This window comes from Aspergillus puulaauensis, chromosome 1 (assembly GCF_016861865.1).
Source record: "Aspergillus puulaauensis MK2 DNA, chromosome 1, nearly complete sequence".
Taxonomy (NCBI): Eukaryota; Fungi; Ascomycota; class Eurotiomycetes; order Eurotiales; family Aspergillaceae; genus Aspergillus; species Aspergillus puulaauensis.
The window spans coordinates 667,637-682,255 of NC_054857.1; the positions used below are offsets into that span (position 1 = coordinate 667,637).

The following is a 14,619-nucleotide window of genomic DNA, read 5'->3' on the forward strand; positions in this document are numbered from 1 at the left end:
GTCCGTACACTACAGCAATTCTGCATTGACAGGTATCGAGTTGAATGGAAATAACAGAGGATATAGATAGTTTTAGGTATTTTACCTGCACTAGATAAGAGCAAGACAGGGATAGCATCCATGGATCGACAACGGACTATACGGTCTCAATATACCGCTTAAACTCCCTATTGCAGTCAGCTTTTGGCAAAGAAACCAAGGTAAATGGATAAACAAACCAGTCCGTCACAGCCTCACGCCATACACGCAACTCATGCTCCCGCGTAGCCACAAAAAAGTCCACGAATTCGTCCTTTAAAATCTCCCGCGCAATGCTTCCTTCCGCACCGAACCGTTTCAGCGCCAGCTCCAGCGTATTCGGCAGTAACTCTGGCCGTAGCATGTCCGCCGTAATGGCTGATAGGGGCGGCACGTTTATTGGAACCTTCTTCTGAACACCCCGCCATCCAGCAGCTAGAATCGCAGCGAGTGCGTAGTGGGGATGCAGGTCTGCGCCGGGAATCCGGATCTCAAAGCGCGTAGCTCCTGGCTTGCACACCGGCGGCGCGATCACCCGGATCGATGCTGTGCGGTCCTCTAATCCCCAGCTGATATTGATCGGGGCCCAGTAGTTCTCGACGAGGCGCTTGTATGAGTTGACAGTCGGTGCGAATAGCGGCATGATATCGGGCAGTGCCTCTAAAAGGCCTGCGAGGAAGTGTCTACCTAGATCTGATACTGCTGCGGCGTCGGGCCAGGGGGCATTCGGGTCTTGAGCTTCTCGGGCAAAGAGATTCTTTCCTTCTGGGGAGCAGAGAGAGATGTGGATGTGGCCTGAGCTGCCGGGTTGGCCTTGTATTGGCTTTGCCATGAAACAGGGCGTGATGCCGTGTTTAATACCAATTGATTTTGCCAGGAGCCTGGGACCATTAGCTCAGTTTGGAAAACTAGGGAGAGCTTACTTGAAGAGTGCTGCTTTATCGGCCATTTCGTTTACTGGTGATACTTTCAGGGCCTAGACTGTGAGCTGAAGTCTAGTAAATATACAACCATCGCACTCACAGCTTCATAGACACCCGGCCCACCCTCTGTATGCCATCCTTCAATAGGGCAGTTGAATCGACAGCTCGTGTTGAAAATATCATAGAAGTATTCCTTGAATGCGACCGGCCGTGTTGCGCTGTAGGAGAAGCTGCCTGAGGTGATCGGCCGCAGGGCTCGAGGAGGATTATTCTCCAGGAACGCAGCCAGATCATGGACCTGTCCGTTGATGTCTCCATAGCCATCCTGCGATGGAGTCTGGAAGTTCATGAATTCAAGTTCCACTAGACTAATCAGCAATCCCTTCAGCATGTTAGATGGAAGAACGCACCTCCGGCAAACGCCTGGCAATTTGCAGCCTCCAGTTTGTGTGAGATCTCCTTCAACATATTGCGACCATCTGCAACAACTTCGTCCCCATTTTGAATGAACCGGACGAGAAAGAATGGAATGTTGTCTTCCCAGGGAATGCGCCGGAAGGTGTTCAGGTCAGGAACCGCAATAAAGTCAACGTACCCTGCCTCGGGACTGGTGATTTTGGCATCATTCGTATACAGGACGTCCTGCATATCCCAGCCAAAGACGGCGGAACTGAAACCAAAGCCTTTCTCTGCAATGCCTAGGAATTTGTCCTTGTGCATTACCTTGCCGCGGAGGATGCCGTCGCAGTCGATGCCGGCGACCTTGACGGCGATGTCATTCTCAAGTAGCTTGGGCAGGTCTTCTACCGTGATATTCTTCGCCATGATGAACAGAACTGGTAATTGTTCCTGGATGTGAGTGATGGAACTGTTTTGCTGTCAGATGTTGAGGTCGAGGCGCCCTGAGTTAAAAAGCACGGCCGCGTCAATGCGGTCGCGTGTCTCTGCCGGTCAAGGAGTTTCGGTATAGAAGCTGATCATGACATATCGGCGATCATAACCGCGTATTTGAGTATGATATGGCCTGGATTGCACGGTGGTTAACCGCGCTGCGAGACCGGACCGCGATGGGAGCGCGGAAAAGCAGTGAGCGCGCTGCGAATGAGCACCACCATTTCCAGCGCAGCTTTGGCAGGCAATATGGCGGCTGAGATTCATTCAAATGCACTCTTCGTATCAAGATATTTGTTGGGCTTCGTTTGCCGCGCCAGGTCCGCGACGACTCCACGTATACAACAGATCGCGGATCATTGTGGAAAGCGAAACCCATTATGATGAGAAAGAGTTACAGGGCACTCGTATTAAATATTGCACATATTTATATTGCGCAATCAACAGGACACCACGCCTGGCCGTTGATTGCTACCTACTATAAGACCACACCATCGCTGACAATTTCATACCACCGCAAAGAAGAGTTCATTGAGTATTACTATAATGTCCAACCAAATTCGAACGATCTCGCCCTCCACTGGAGAGGCCATCTTTGAACACCCCGGCCACTCCATCAGCCAAGTCCGCCAGATTGCAAATGTTGCAAAAGATGCCTGCCACTCGTTCAGATCACTTATACTCGGAGAACGCAAGGCAATTGTTGCCAAGTTCTTGACCATCCTCTCCGAGAACAAGGAGAAGCTTGCGAGTGAATTGACACAGCAAATGGGGCGTCCGATCTCCTACACTGCGGGGGAAATCGACACGGCCTGCAAGCGCGGAAATTACCTTCTCTCGATTGCAGACAGCAGTCTGCGGACCATCCCCGGAGAGCCAGAAGAAGGATTCAGGCGATTCGTCAAGAAAGAGCCCGTTGGACCAGTCCTGATCTCCACAGCCTGGAATGTATGAGACACCTTAATTTATCCCAACGGCCACTAACAGAAACAATGCATGCTAGTATCCCTACCTGATCACCATCAACGCCCTAATCCCAGCCCTCCTCGCCGGAAACCCTGTTATCCTGCGCCCCTCCCCCCAAACACCACTCGTGGGCGACCGGCTGGCCTCCTATTTCCACGAAGCGCAGTTACCGAAACCATTCATGCAGGTGATCCACTGTGCATCGTGCGAAGTCCTTGGCGACATCACCACCATCCCTGAAATTAAACTCGTCTGCTATGTGGGGTCGACATCGGGGGGTCTCCAGCTTCGGACAGCTTCCGCACGCAGACTCCTCCCACTTAACCTGGAACTAGGGGGTAAAGACGCGGCGTATGTGCGTGAAGATGCGGATTTGAGGTATACAGCTGCGCAGATTGTTGACGGGGCGGTGTTTAATTCGGGGCAGAGCTGCTGTTCCATTGAACGGGTTTACGTGCATTCTGACGTGCATGACGTCTTTGTGGAGGAGGTTCAAAGGGAACTAGCAGCGTAGGGCTCCTGCTGAAGAATTTAATCTGAAACTAGCTAACAGAAGCAGGTATGTCGTCGGCGACCCCACTGATAGGGCGACCACCGTGGGGCCTGTGATCTCGAATCAAGCTGTCAGGAATATACAGGGTCATATAGACGACGCCGTTGCCAAGGGTGCCATTGATGTTACCCCCAACAGCCCTGGTTTACACTCGCCCCCGAAACTTGGCAGCTATATTGCGCCCAGAGTCCTTACGAATGTGTCTCACAATATGAATGTGATGCGCGATGAGACATTTGGTCCTGTAATCCCTATTATGCAAGTCAACAATGACCAGGAAGCAGTTGCCGCAATGAACGATAGTGAGTACGGCCTAACGGCAAGCGTCTGGACAAGGGATATCCAGCGTGGCGAGGCCCTAATCGACGAAATCGAAGCCGGGACTGTCTTTATTAACCGATGTGACTACCCGAGTCCGGTATGATTCTTCAACTTCTATTGACCCTATTTCTATTTAACCGGCATTTGCTAAAGTGTATAGGACCTTGCATGGGTAGGCTGGAAGAATTCAGGACTGGGATCCTCGTTAGGACCACAGGCATTCGATGCGTTTTATAAGTTGAAGAGCTTCCATATTCGTGAGAGTCAGTGCTAGACTAACAAGTGTCGTACTCATAACATCATAGATACATGCTGAACAATGGTATCGTTATACATCATCTCATCTCTACATGCCGCGCAAAGCAAAAGAAAAACAAAAGCAAAAAGCAAATCATCTGGCTCAAAAAGAAAGGAAGGACCAGCCTGAGTAGTACATCTCCTCATCCACAATAGTCACAACAGCGACAGCACCTTCACTTAACTATCCCAAATAGCCCCGTAGGCCGGAATGCCCCTCGTCTCCATCCCATAAACAACCTTCTTCGTCAGCTTTTCGTTCGAGATAACAATCACCGCCTCGGCCCCAAACTCCCGCACCGCGTTCCAGGTAAGCTTGACCAGATCGGGCCGTCCCTGTTTCTTCGTATCGTGCACAACAGCACCGGGGTCGGCGTTGTATACATCGTCCAAAATGCCCTTTCCGAAGTTCTGCATCGGGTTCGAGGTCGACCAGACCAGCCGGAATGGGCACGTTGGGATCTGGATGTGGCCGAGTAAAGGCCCGATTCCGGATCCTGTGCCGAGCAGGACGACGCGGTTGAAGAGGGTTGCGATGCGCATTACGCCGCAGGCTGTATTGGTTAGCAATGTCCTTACAGGAAGAAGAAGAGGAAGAGGAAGGGATGTAAATTGGACGTACTTGGAACACCTCGCACCCAAAGATGAGTAGGCGGTTTACTGATCCGACCGCCGGTCCAGTCGCCCGCACGAGACACAACGAGAGAGTATCCCTTGGGCCGGCCATTCTTCGGCACTGGGGCTGGAACAGTCGCGAAGGAGTGCCATTCGATGAGGGGGCGTTCCGATAGTCGAGTAAAGCTTCCATTGACAGGCACCGTGTAGTCGAAATGCAGACGGACGGCGTGGTTGGAGAGGACCTCTGCGTCGACGGGGACCTTGCGGAGGAATAACCACGAACTGGCAATGCTCATTGTAATAACGATGACCATCCAGAAGCTGGGCGTTCTGATAACCTGCTCGCCGAGTGATGTGCCGGGTGGTCGTTGGTCGCGGATGGAGGACATGTTCTGGACCCAGATAATCACCAGTGCGGTCCAGCCAGCGAAACGGTGGACGCGTTCGAAGATATCGTGGTTCTTCTTTCGAATGGTGGGATAGGCGAGTGTGATCATGCAGATGAAGATAGATAAGGCCATCAGGGAGAGAACGATTGTCAGGACTGATGGTCTCAGGGGATCATCTGGTCGGGTTGCGAACACGGTGATGTTGTAGCAGATGCCGCCGGTGTACCAGGCCACTGCCATGACTGCGGCGCCGGAATGGACGCCGCCCAGGTGGTATATCTTTGCGCATCGCTTGCGGATTGCAAGGGGCCAGGACTTTGGAACGGAGCAGGAGATAGTGTACAGGATGTTGATGACCACGTCTTGCCGGACCAGGATCGCGATCGTGAGGTTGACGAACGCGATGGTCGTGATATGCTGGCGAGGAATTGTCGGCACCGTCAAGAAGGCAATCAGAACAGCGATGTTAGACAGGAATATAAGCGAGAATAAGGTCCGGTAAACGATAAAGATGCGATGTCTAAGGCCGCGCCACGGCTTGTTCCACCGTTTGTCCGGTACAGGAAGCGGCAGCGGGTCCTTTTTGGGATCCGACAAGGAATCGGAGCCAGTGGACATTGTGCTTGTGTACAGCTCCTTTTGTTTGCCGAGCGCAGAGTAGAGCTCTGTCTGGGAGTGCCTGGCTTCCTGGACCTGCTTAGCCAGCTCGCGCTTGTCGACCTTTCCGTTAAACGTCAGGGGGAACTCGTCCACGGTGTGCCATTTGGTCGGGATCGCATAGTACGGAAGTCTCGTCTTCAGATCTTCACTCAGTTTCTCGATGCTGCATAGTTTTGGTGAGACAATCCCAGTCAGTTGGCCCCCGATCATTAGGGCTGTGGCTTGCTGGACGCCGGGAGCCGATGTCAGGCAATGGCTGACCCCGTCAAGTTCCACGCGGAACCCCTGTAATCATTAGCATCTGCTTGCGCTTATAATTGGAGGTGCGTACAAGAAGTTTGACCTGATCATCGTCACGACCGAATGTCTCCAGGTTGCCGTCAGGAAGCCATCGCGCGAGGTCGCCCGTGTTGTACATCAACGACTTTCTGCAAACAAGTTAGTAACAAGGGAGTAAATACAAGGTGCCATGTATTGAAACATACCCATCATTCAGAAACACATCGTAGTGGTATTTTTCCGCAGTCTTTTCCGGCTGGCCAATATAACCCCTTGTCACACCAGCGCCACCAGCCCAGATGGTGCCAATCTCCCCGATCTGGCACGGGGCCTTGTTCCCGTCCAAGATGTAGACGTTGTTGTTCGGCGTGGGTTTCCCAATGGTAAGCGCGCTGCCAGCAGTATGCTTATGCATGGTGTTTATGATGGTGATCTCGGTGGGCCCACAGCAGTTGTAGTATTCCACCCCAGCCAACGCCCATTTGTCCGCCAGACTGCTCCATTGCATTAGCCAATGACATGGCCGAGAAAAGAAATAATGGGCAGACTCACCTTTGAGTGGACGGCTCGCCAGCCGTGGCCACGCACCGAATATTGGGAAACTGATCGGGGCTGTATCGGTTGAGAATACTCGGTGTGCAGATCAACGTGTCGATCTGAGGGGCCACCATTCGTACCAAGTCAGATTATCGCGCAAAAGAACCGGGGACAGCCAATCATGGGCCAGTGACTAACCTTTTGCAAAGCTTTATTCCAGTCAGATCCTCGCAGGACCAGCGTGGCTCCATTCGACATGCTGCCGAGGACCTCCCAGGCGCCTGGATTCTGGTCAGCTTTGACTTGTCCCCACACGTTTTTTTCCCACGAACTGAACGCTTTTTTTTACGAACCCATATCGAAACTCACGGACAGCACCTGCCCGACTTTTTTGCCGCGGGCCATGCCCAGGTTGCCCGGTGCTTGGCAGAGGATGTTGGTGACATTTTTGTGCGTAACATACACACCTTTCGGTGCTCCGGTTGTACCTTGGCCAGTTAGATTTTTTTTCACAAAAAAAAAAAAAAAAAAAGAAAATATTGAATAAATGGATAAACTTCAATAACAAAAACTCAAAAACTCAGAATTGAACTCACCAGAGGTGTATATGAGGTAGCATCCGGAATTTTTGTTGCCCTCGCAAAGCAGGCTCGCCTGATCCACAGCGAAGTCGGTAAAGGCAGGGCTCTGGAGCAGGTCATCCAGCACCAGGATGGAGACACCAGCAGTCCCCAAGAACCGGATCCGCTCCTCGAACGGGTGGAGACACAGCACAACAGTAATGCTGGACTGCTCGACCGCGTGCTGCAGAGTGTGGTCGGGGACAACCCCGCCATCCATCGGGATATACTGAGCCCCAGCCATGAGGATCCCGAGGATGCCAGCCACCATCTCAGCGCTGCGCTTCATCAGAAGCATCACCCGGTGTCCTGGGATCACTCCGTTCGCCCGCAGCTGGGTCGCAATGAACTGGGACTGCCGCAGAAGCTCCCCGTATGTGACTTCCTTGGGCGTGCCCGGGGAGAGATCCACCAGGGCAACCTCTGAAGGTGCTTGTGTAGCATGGTGTATGAAGGCTTCGTGGACAGTCCCAAAGGGAATCCTGGTCTTGTCGCCGAAGCCGAACTGGCGGAAGAGAGTCATTGCGCTGTCCTTTGAGGGCTCCGGGTTGGAGTTTATATCTGGAGCGACAACGGCCATTGTTGAAGGTGTCGAACCTGCAATCTGATGGCTCATATGCAGAGAAGCTGATATGCAAAAAGTAAAAAAAAAAAGATTTTAAGCACGACCCTTACATGCGGCGCGAGCTCCTCTATATAGCTCTCGCACAGGTTACCCTGTCTTTAGTCTCTTATGGGTCTGTCAAAGCAGGCTACCCCTCCTCAACAGCTTGCCTGTTCCGGAATGATGCAACGTATATCGGGATGTCAGTAGTAGGGATCAACCGAAGGAAAAAGAAAGCAAAATCAAGAAAGGGAAAGGAAAAGTCTGATGCCCCAAAGGGTATGGTGCGCTGGGGGAGTGTGATGAAAGCGTGCTGACAAGTGCAGCCATCCAGGGAAGCTGTCCGGAAGCGTCGTGGAGCGAGGTTGGTTTGGATTACGGGTGGCGTCAGTTAATAAGTTATATATCAGCGTTTCTGTTAGTAAAGAGCAAAGACTAAGAGCAGAATGGGCAGTGCACGGTGCAGCGCCCCCTGCTTCCAACACAATAAATGCGTCCCTAGGGCTGCTAGGTTGCAAGTGACAAGGGCAGGCAGGTGGAGCGTGTTTGACGTTGATTACAGAGTACAGTGCCAATGCCCTTCCCTGCTATTACCAGTTATTGCTGCAATTACGCAGACTAGCGACGTGTCCTGGCCCCTTGTTGGAGTGGGAGCCACGATGAATGCTTGCAGCTGCGGTCAGCAAGGGCCGAGATGCATCAGCATCAGCAGCAGCAGGCAAGGTTAACTTTGATTTGTATCTTATCTTGGCCGATGAGACGGCGGCAGGCAGACCGGGCCACTGGAAACGGGACAGCACAGCAGGTTAGGCGGCTCCCACAGTGACTGTCGCTGCGCCAACCCTAACTTCTAACCAAGTCTCACTCTCTGACTCTCTCTCTGCCGCGCCCCCGCACGCCGTCCGCCAGAAGAGCAGTCGATCACTGGGACCGGCATGCACACCAGGTGGACTGGGCTGTGGACTGGACCGGACTGGACTGGACCCAGTGGGCACCAGCCAGGAATCGGCTGCTAGCACTGCAACTACACCGCTGGTAGTGCCAGGAATGTCTTGGCCATAGCCCGGTCTCTGCGCTCTGCTTCTTCCGTCGCGGATGGAGCTGCTCTGCTGGCAGGGTGCCAATGAACCCTGGTAAATGCCTGGCGATGGGCGTGGCCTGCATGTCGACTCAGGTAGGGCTCTTCCACGCCGCTTCTCGACCAACTGTCTGTCGTCCCGTGTAACCCCTCTTGTCTCTGGCTCATCTCTGGCTCAGTGCCAGTGGTCCTCCTCTGAACCGTCTTTTTATCGCGGACCCGCTCCGAGACGTCAATCGAGCCAGCCGATCTGATGTGCGAACTGCTGGTTCAGGCCATCGCTCGCTGTCTTTAGTCTCTTTACGAACGGGCCAGTCGATCTCGTCCTCTTCGGTCCCTCCGAAAACCAGCCGACCGGGAATTGACCAGCGTCGAGCAAGTGGGAGTCTCCAAGTCCTCTGTCCTCCACCCACAACGCTAAACCCTCCATCGCGGCGAAATCTCAACAGCTGTTAAACCTGGCCCCGATCTCGTTTTTGTGCCGTATCTTTGTTCATTACTGTTACTGCGTACTTTATCTTCCACCATGAGCCAGCCCACCGACCTAGTCATCTCCACGACGCCGCAGCCTGGGACTCGAGTCTGCACGCTGAACCGCCCGGCCAAGCGCAACGCCCTATCGCAGGACCTCATCGACCAACTGCTCCGTCAATTGCAGCTAGCCTCGGCTGATCCAGAGGTGCGATCAATCATAATCACAGGCGCTGGGGGTTTCTTTTCCGGTGAGCCGTGCCACTATTTTTGATTTTGGTTCCCCAGCCTCCGCCCAGCCCTCCCAGCCCCCCCAACAATGCAGCACAGCCTCACGATCTCAACACTCGCAGCACAGCACACACGTGGGACGGAAATGCCCGGCCAAAAATAGACAAAATAGCCAAAATAACTAAGCATGGCATAACTGACAGGGTACTTGCACAGCCGGGGCCGACATCAAAGAAATCTCGCAGCTAGACGCCGAAGATGCCCGGCGGGTCCGCTATCTCCAGGACCTGTGCGACGGCGTACGCAATGTGCGCAAGCCCGTTCTTGTCGCCGTCGAGGGGAAAGCTGTACGTCCCATTCCAATGGCATTTCCAGACCCTTGATTGGATGCAGCCCTACTAATCGTGCAGCTTGGGGGCGGGTTTGAGCTTGCGTTGATGGTAAGTAAGCTGATCTCACCTGTCAGAGACTCAAAACATATCTATTCCTGGATATAGACATACATAATCCATAGCCAAGCGAGCTGCTTATACATGACACAGGCAGATTTCATCGTCGCAACGCCCGAATCGCAGTTCGGCTTACCGGAAGTTTCTATCGGTCTTATCCCCGGCGCTGGGGGGACGCAGAGACTGACCAGCGCTCTTGGCAAATATAGGGTACGTCCATGGTTCGTTTACTATTTCCCAGGTCTAATGCGATATAGGCAATGAATGTGATCCTCCTCGGTGAGCTTCTTTCTGGATCAGAGGCACACAATGTCGGCTTGGTGAGTCACCTTGCAGAGCCAGGGAAAGCTGGCGAACGTGCGCTGGACCTGGCTGCCAAACTGGCATCGCGAAGCCCTACTGCTATACAGCTGGCGAAAGAGGCTATTTCCACTGGTAAGTGGAATTAACTACTCCTGGTTATGTTTGGTCCTAATGCTCTGTTCGTGCCTCCAGCGGACCAGCTAGGGCAAGACGAGCCCTTCGAGCGGTCCCTCTATTACATGTCCTTCGGGACCAAGGATAAGAAAGAAGGCGTTTCGGCGTTTCTGGAAAAGAGACCTCCTGTTTGGAGTAGCTCGGCTTAACAGGATTCGCTATTAAATTTAATATTCGCTGCGAGTAAGTCGATCTAGAACGACGGGTCTATAGTCTGTACTCCATAGTCTATAGGTACATATGCAGGTACACAGTCAGCAACAGTGAAACCCACCTTGATAATAATTGGCTATGAAATGGAATTATTGGGATTTACGCAGTCTAGATGTAATACATCCAAACCTACAGCCCTCGTCTGACTGCCGACCCACGGCCGCGCATTGCATTTTTGGATCTGCGAACGAACATGTCAGATTCTAGAAGCCGACCTTGCGACCGAAGAGCCGAAGAAGAAGGTAAAACGAATCGAGATAAACAGAAATAAAACCTGAAGGAGGAGATCGTAGAAGGACAGGTATGGCAGGTGGCTCTTAACGGGGCCTACTATAGGCTCCCCTCCAAGTTTCTCAGTCCCATATTCGTTTTATGAGCCTTGCGGATACGAATTATTTCGCTCCATAGTGTGTATATAAGCTACCTGTAATCTTCGTAGCCATTCCTCTGCAATTGTTGTTGCTGTCGATCTTGTGATATAGTCTTTGCCTGAGGGGCAGGTTGAAAGCGACATGGCTCCTATCCAACACCATTGACGCAGTTGGGAAGAATAATTCCGAGGACATCCAGCTAGATCCTCAACAAACGCAACGCTCCGATGGCGACCCTCGCAGCATACCGTCACAGCGATATCGACGTCTACTACTCCCAGGGCGGCATCGTTGCTTGAGTCTACAATCCACTCTGGGTGGCTATCAGCCTCCCCATGCCTTTGCTGACTTTCGTCTTGATATACTGAAGAATAAAGCTGATCACATCCTTCTTTACTGCACTGAAAGCATATCCTTGGAGTTCGGCTGATAGAGTACGAACTCCGCAGTGCGGGGGGCCTTACGTGGTAAAACTACCTGAAGTCTCGACACTGGGGCTCCGAAGAATGAGCCATCATTCTTTGGCGTGTCTTGTCGTGGAAAGGAATTTACCAGTCTTGGTTCTTGTGATCAGAATGACAAATCCTAGTTACCTGGATGCTAGCATGGAGTGGAGAGCTTGAAGAATATGGGCAGGGTATTGATAGGAAGGGTATTGTATAAGCAGATGGCAGATTAATCAAATTGAGCCTACTATACCAAATGACCAGCTTCATAACAGAACGAACAGATCGCGATTAATGATCCCCTCTACTAGGACTGCCCCCTCATTCTACAGGTTCACACTTGTAGCTACCAACGACGAATGGATCATCATCGTCAAACTCGTAGGTCACACCAGCTACAGCGGTAAACGGTTCACCATCGCATTCCTGGGTTCTACTCGAAGACAGTTCAGTCGATGCGTTTTCCCGGAAGCAACAGCAGATGATGGGGACTCACGTGTAGAAGTCGCACTGGATGTCTGGCGGCGGTTGTCCTTTCTTCCCTCCAATTTTGATTTGGGTCAATGAATAATAGTCACTGCAGTTTACCAGTTAGTACTGCCAATCTATTCGCATCGGTGGTACGTCGGGGACCTACGGGTCCAAATCTGTCTTGCATTCCGTCGATGCTACAGCTTTAAAGGCAGCTCCACGGGTATTCCACAGATACAACTATTCAGATGGACCTCGGATGTTAGTATTCAATTCACCAGCGATTTCCTGGTGCGAGTGGCATCCGTACCAGTGCGTCAGCCGGGTCGTTATTATCTTGTCCCAAAACAGCTGGAGTGAGCGCGGTGAGCAGGATGGAAGCTGAGGCAAGACTGATCTTCATTGTTGCAAAGGTGATCTCAGAAATAATTAGATATGTTAGGAGAATCAGATGGACAAAAGCTCAGTTGCCAGGCCTTTTAAGCATTTACTGCGGCGCCTGACGAACACCTTGTCACACAACATACCACAACTCCTTACAGTGTCCATTCCTCTTACTCTGGGAGACCGCACGATGCGTCCAAGCGTCCAAGCAAATACTTAATGGACAGAATCAACAGCTAATCACAGACCTCCCAGTGCTCGTTGGCATTGTTACACCCCAGAGTAGGCCCAGAGGAAATTCGGTCGAATAGCGTCATAGCGAAGGGCTGCATGCACACCGGCCTTTACACACACACTAGTTACATATCTACAACTGATGCAATCCGGCATGGATCATTGCTTATTGCAAAGAATACGACACCATATGCATAACGGGAACAGTGCAAAAGCTAGGTAATGTTTCCGGCCCTAGACAAGGGTACTTAGGGCTTAACTACTTAGGGAAAGTGTGTCTAGACCGGAGGAGTGCTTTCTCTGCTCCTGACCTGTCACCAGATGTACGTTACATCGGCTTCGTCATTTGGTCTCCGTATATGATGCTTACAGTGCCGGATTCGCAGCTACCCTGAGTCAGTTAAGGTCGTGTGGGCCTCCCGCCCAATCCATATGCAGATATTGGGCGGTCCATTATTTTTTCGCGTATTTCCAAACATGAAGGCTGCTCTCGCGCCATGCCGTTTCCACGCTATCAGGTCGTTGGAGATATCATTCGGGCACCTCAAGGTTAGTCGCTGGAATGAAGTCCTCGATGAAAGGTGGTTCGCCGGATGAAATGGCGTACGGGACGTTATCACAGCTATGAAGGGCCTTGTGCAGATCCAAGCGTGCCTTAGAATGGAACAAGCTGGAGATCCCGAGGGAAACTTCATGACTGCTGAGCAGGAGAGGAGGTTCTTTGCGCCGTTGATAGGGGTCTATCATTTGCGGGATTTTAATGTCGAAGTGACGTGGCCGGAGAATGAGGCCTCAGAGGAATTACTTCGACATGCCCCGTTTCAGCTCACTAGGAACAGCGAACTGACACCTAATCAGCCTGAAGAGTGTGAGCCCGTGAGGATTTATGAGCACCCCAGTTGGACGCGGACCTGATCTTGAAACTGCGAGCTGCGTTGTATCACCCACGAGTGTAAACAATGTTGATAAGGTAGATCAAGCCATTGTCCCTCTCAATGCTGGAATAACACCAATATATGGAGGAGACAAGTGATCCTGGGTAGGTCGTTACCTTGTTCTTGTTCCCGTCCTGTCTTGTCTGGGCAGCATAGCTATCTATTCATTTCCTTCCAACCAATACTAATGACTCAGAGAACAGGTCTGGCGCCCCAGCCATAATTCCATTTCTCATTATCCCAGGTGGATTTGTAGCGCCCCCAGCTGCAGTCCGAATCCGACGGGAACATTTCCGGATTATTACACTACAGCACGCTGCAAGGACTCCGAGCCGCTCAAGGGTTAGTGCACCAAAGGTCACCACGCTGGATGCCCTTGTAGCGAAGAATGTTCTGCGGATGGTAGTTGCTCGGATGAAAGTAGTGAAGGTGAGGATTGGGAAAAGTGTAGGTTCACATCTCTGCCCTGGTTACGTGTAGAATGGTAGATGTCGAGGTGGACTGACGACTGATATCAACAGGCAACAGCGGCGGTGCGGATGCAATGATATGCATAGATAATGTTGAGGAAAGAGCCAGGGGGGTCATGGTATTCCACCTGTTTATTAGAACTCTTCGTCAGCAACCGTGACCAAGCAAGCATCTATTAGCGAAGACCTTCAATATTGATATTCCATTACGAACCATCCAGAACCCTCATTTCTTTACCTCTCCTCTTTAGTACGCGATGAATAAATAGAATATCCTTACTGCTATAGAAACGGTGCCTGATGGTGCCTGGCGGCCTTGAATCCATCGTGGTCCTGATTGTACGTGAATATTTCCTGTTGCTGGCACTCTGTTGGCCCATTCCTGAGGTAATTCACTGCCCATATTTTCAATGTTATGATTCCCACCACTGTTACCCTTCCTGCCCGTTGCCCAACTGCTTGGATATCTCTGAAAGCTCCCCAGTGGTCCTCTCCTTTCTGCCATTGCGTCTGAGCCTGGTGTGCCACTGCATCATTTGCTGTTAATTGTTAGGTGTTTGTTTTACCTACTCACAACCAATCAAAGTGAGCTCCGATAACACAAGCACACTTTCTTTGAATAACACAAGTCGGATAAGCGGGTGTTCTGGATGTCGTCCCAAAAGCAGGCATGGACGCCAGAGGAAAATTCCCTACTCCTCCAGCTGTATACA

At 51.7% G+C, this 14,619-nt stretch overlaps 5 protein-coding genes across 5 annotated transcripts; 2 read left to right on the forward strand and 3 right to left on the reverse strand.

The window, feature by feature from the left end:
- Positions 1 to 136: 136 nt before the first annotated feature.
- On the reverse strand, positions 137 to 1,766 carry APUU_10309A (glutamine synthetase family protein; the record flags this gene model as incomplete). The annotated part of the gene is made up of 5 exons (XM_041699363.1): positions 137 to 167; positions 219 to 899; positions 942 to 994; positions 1,042 to 1,304; positions 1,352 to 1,766. 5 exons carry the CDS (start codon positions 1,764 to 1,766, stop codon positions 137 to 139), a joined length of 1,443 nt encoding a protein of 480 aa, XP_041549675.1.
- Positions 1,767 to 2,378: 612 nt separating this feature from the next.
- APUU_10310S (aldehyde dehydrogenase family protein) lies at positions 2,379 to 3,946 on the forward strand (the record flags this gene model as incomplete). The annotated part of the gene is made up of 4 exons (XM_041699375.1): positions 2,379 to 2,780; positions 2,836 to 3,308; positions 3,358 to 3,769; positions 3,833 to 3,946. 4 exons carry the CDS (start codon positions 2,379 to 2,381, stop codon positions 3,944 to 3,946), a joined length of 1,401 nt encoding a protein of 466 aa, XP_041549676.1.
- A 203-nt stretch (positions 3,947 to 4,149) lies between these two features.
- Positions 4,150 to 7,688, reverse strand: tmpL (putative NRPS-like enzyme; the record flags this gene model as incomplete). The annotated part of the gene is made up of 8 exons (XM_041699386.1): positions 4,150 to 4,523; positions 4,592 to 5,921; positions 5,968 to 6,064; positions 6,122 to 6,409; positions 6,468 to 6,571; positions 6,651 to 6,733; positions 6,806 to 6,940; positions 7,049 to 7,688. The coding sequence occupies 8 exons, from the start codon at positions 7,686 to 7,688 to the stop codon at positions 4,150 to 4,152; spliced, it is 3,051 nt and encodes a 1,016-aa protein (XP_041549677.1).
- Positions 7,689 to 9,280: 1,592 nt separating this feature from the next.
- On the forward strand, positions 9,281 to 10,531 carry APUU_10312S (enoyl-CoA hydratase/isomerase family protein; the record flags this gene model as incomplete). The annotated part of the gene is made up of 6 exons (XM_041699397.1): positions 9,281 to 9,476; positions 9,673 to 9,803; positions 9,867 to 9,896; positions 9,999 to 10,115; positions 10,163 to 10,340; positions 10,401 to 10,531. The coding sequence occupies 6 exons, from the start codon at positions 9,281 to 9,283 to the stop codon at positions 10,529 to 10,531; spliced, it is 783 nt and encodes a 260-aa protein (XP_041549678.1).
- Positions 10,532 to 11,733: 1,202 nt separating this feature from the next.
- APUU_10313A (uncharacterized protein) lies at positions 11,734 to 12,286 on the reverse strand (the record flags this gene model as incomplete). The annotated part of the gene is made up of 4 exons (XM_041699408.1): positions 11,734 to 11,845; positions 11,909 to 11,989; positions 12,050 to 12,123; positions 12,194 to 12,286. 4 exons carry the CDS (start codon positions 12,284 to 12,286, stop codon positions 11,734 to 11,736), a joined length of 360 nt encoding a protein of 119 aa, XP_041549679.1.
- Between the last annotated feature and the right edge of the window lie 2,333 nt (positions 12,287 to 14,619).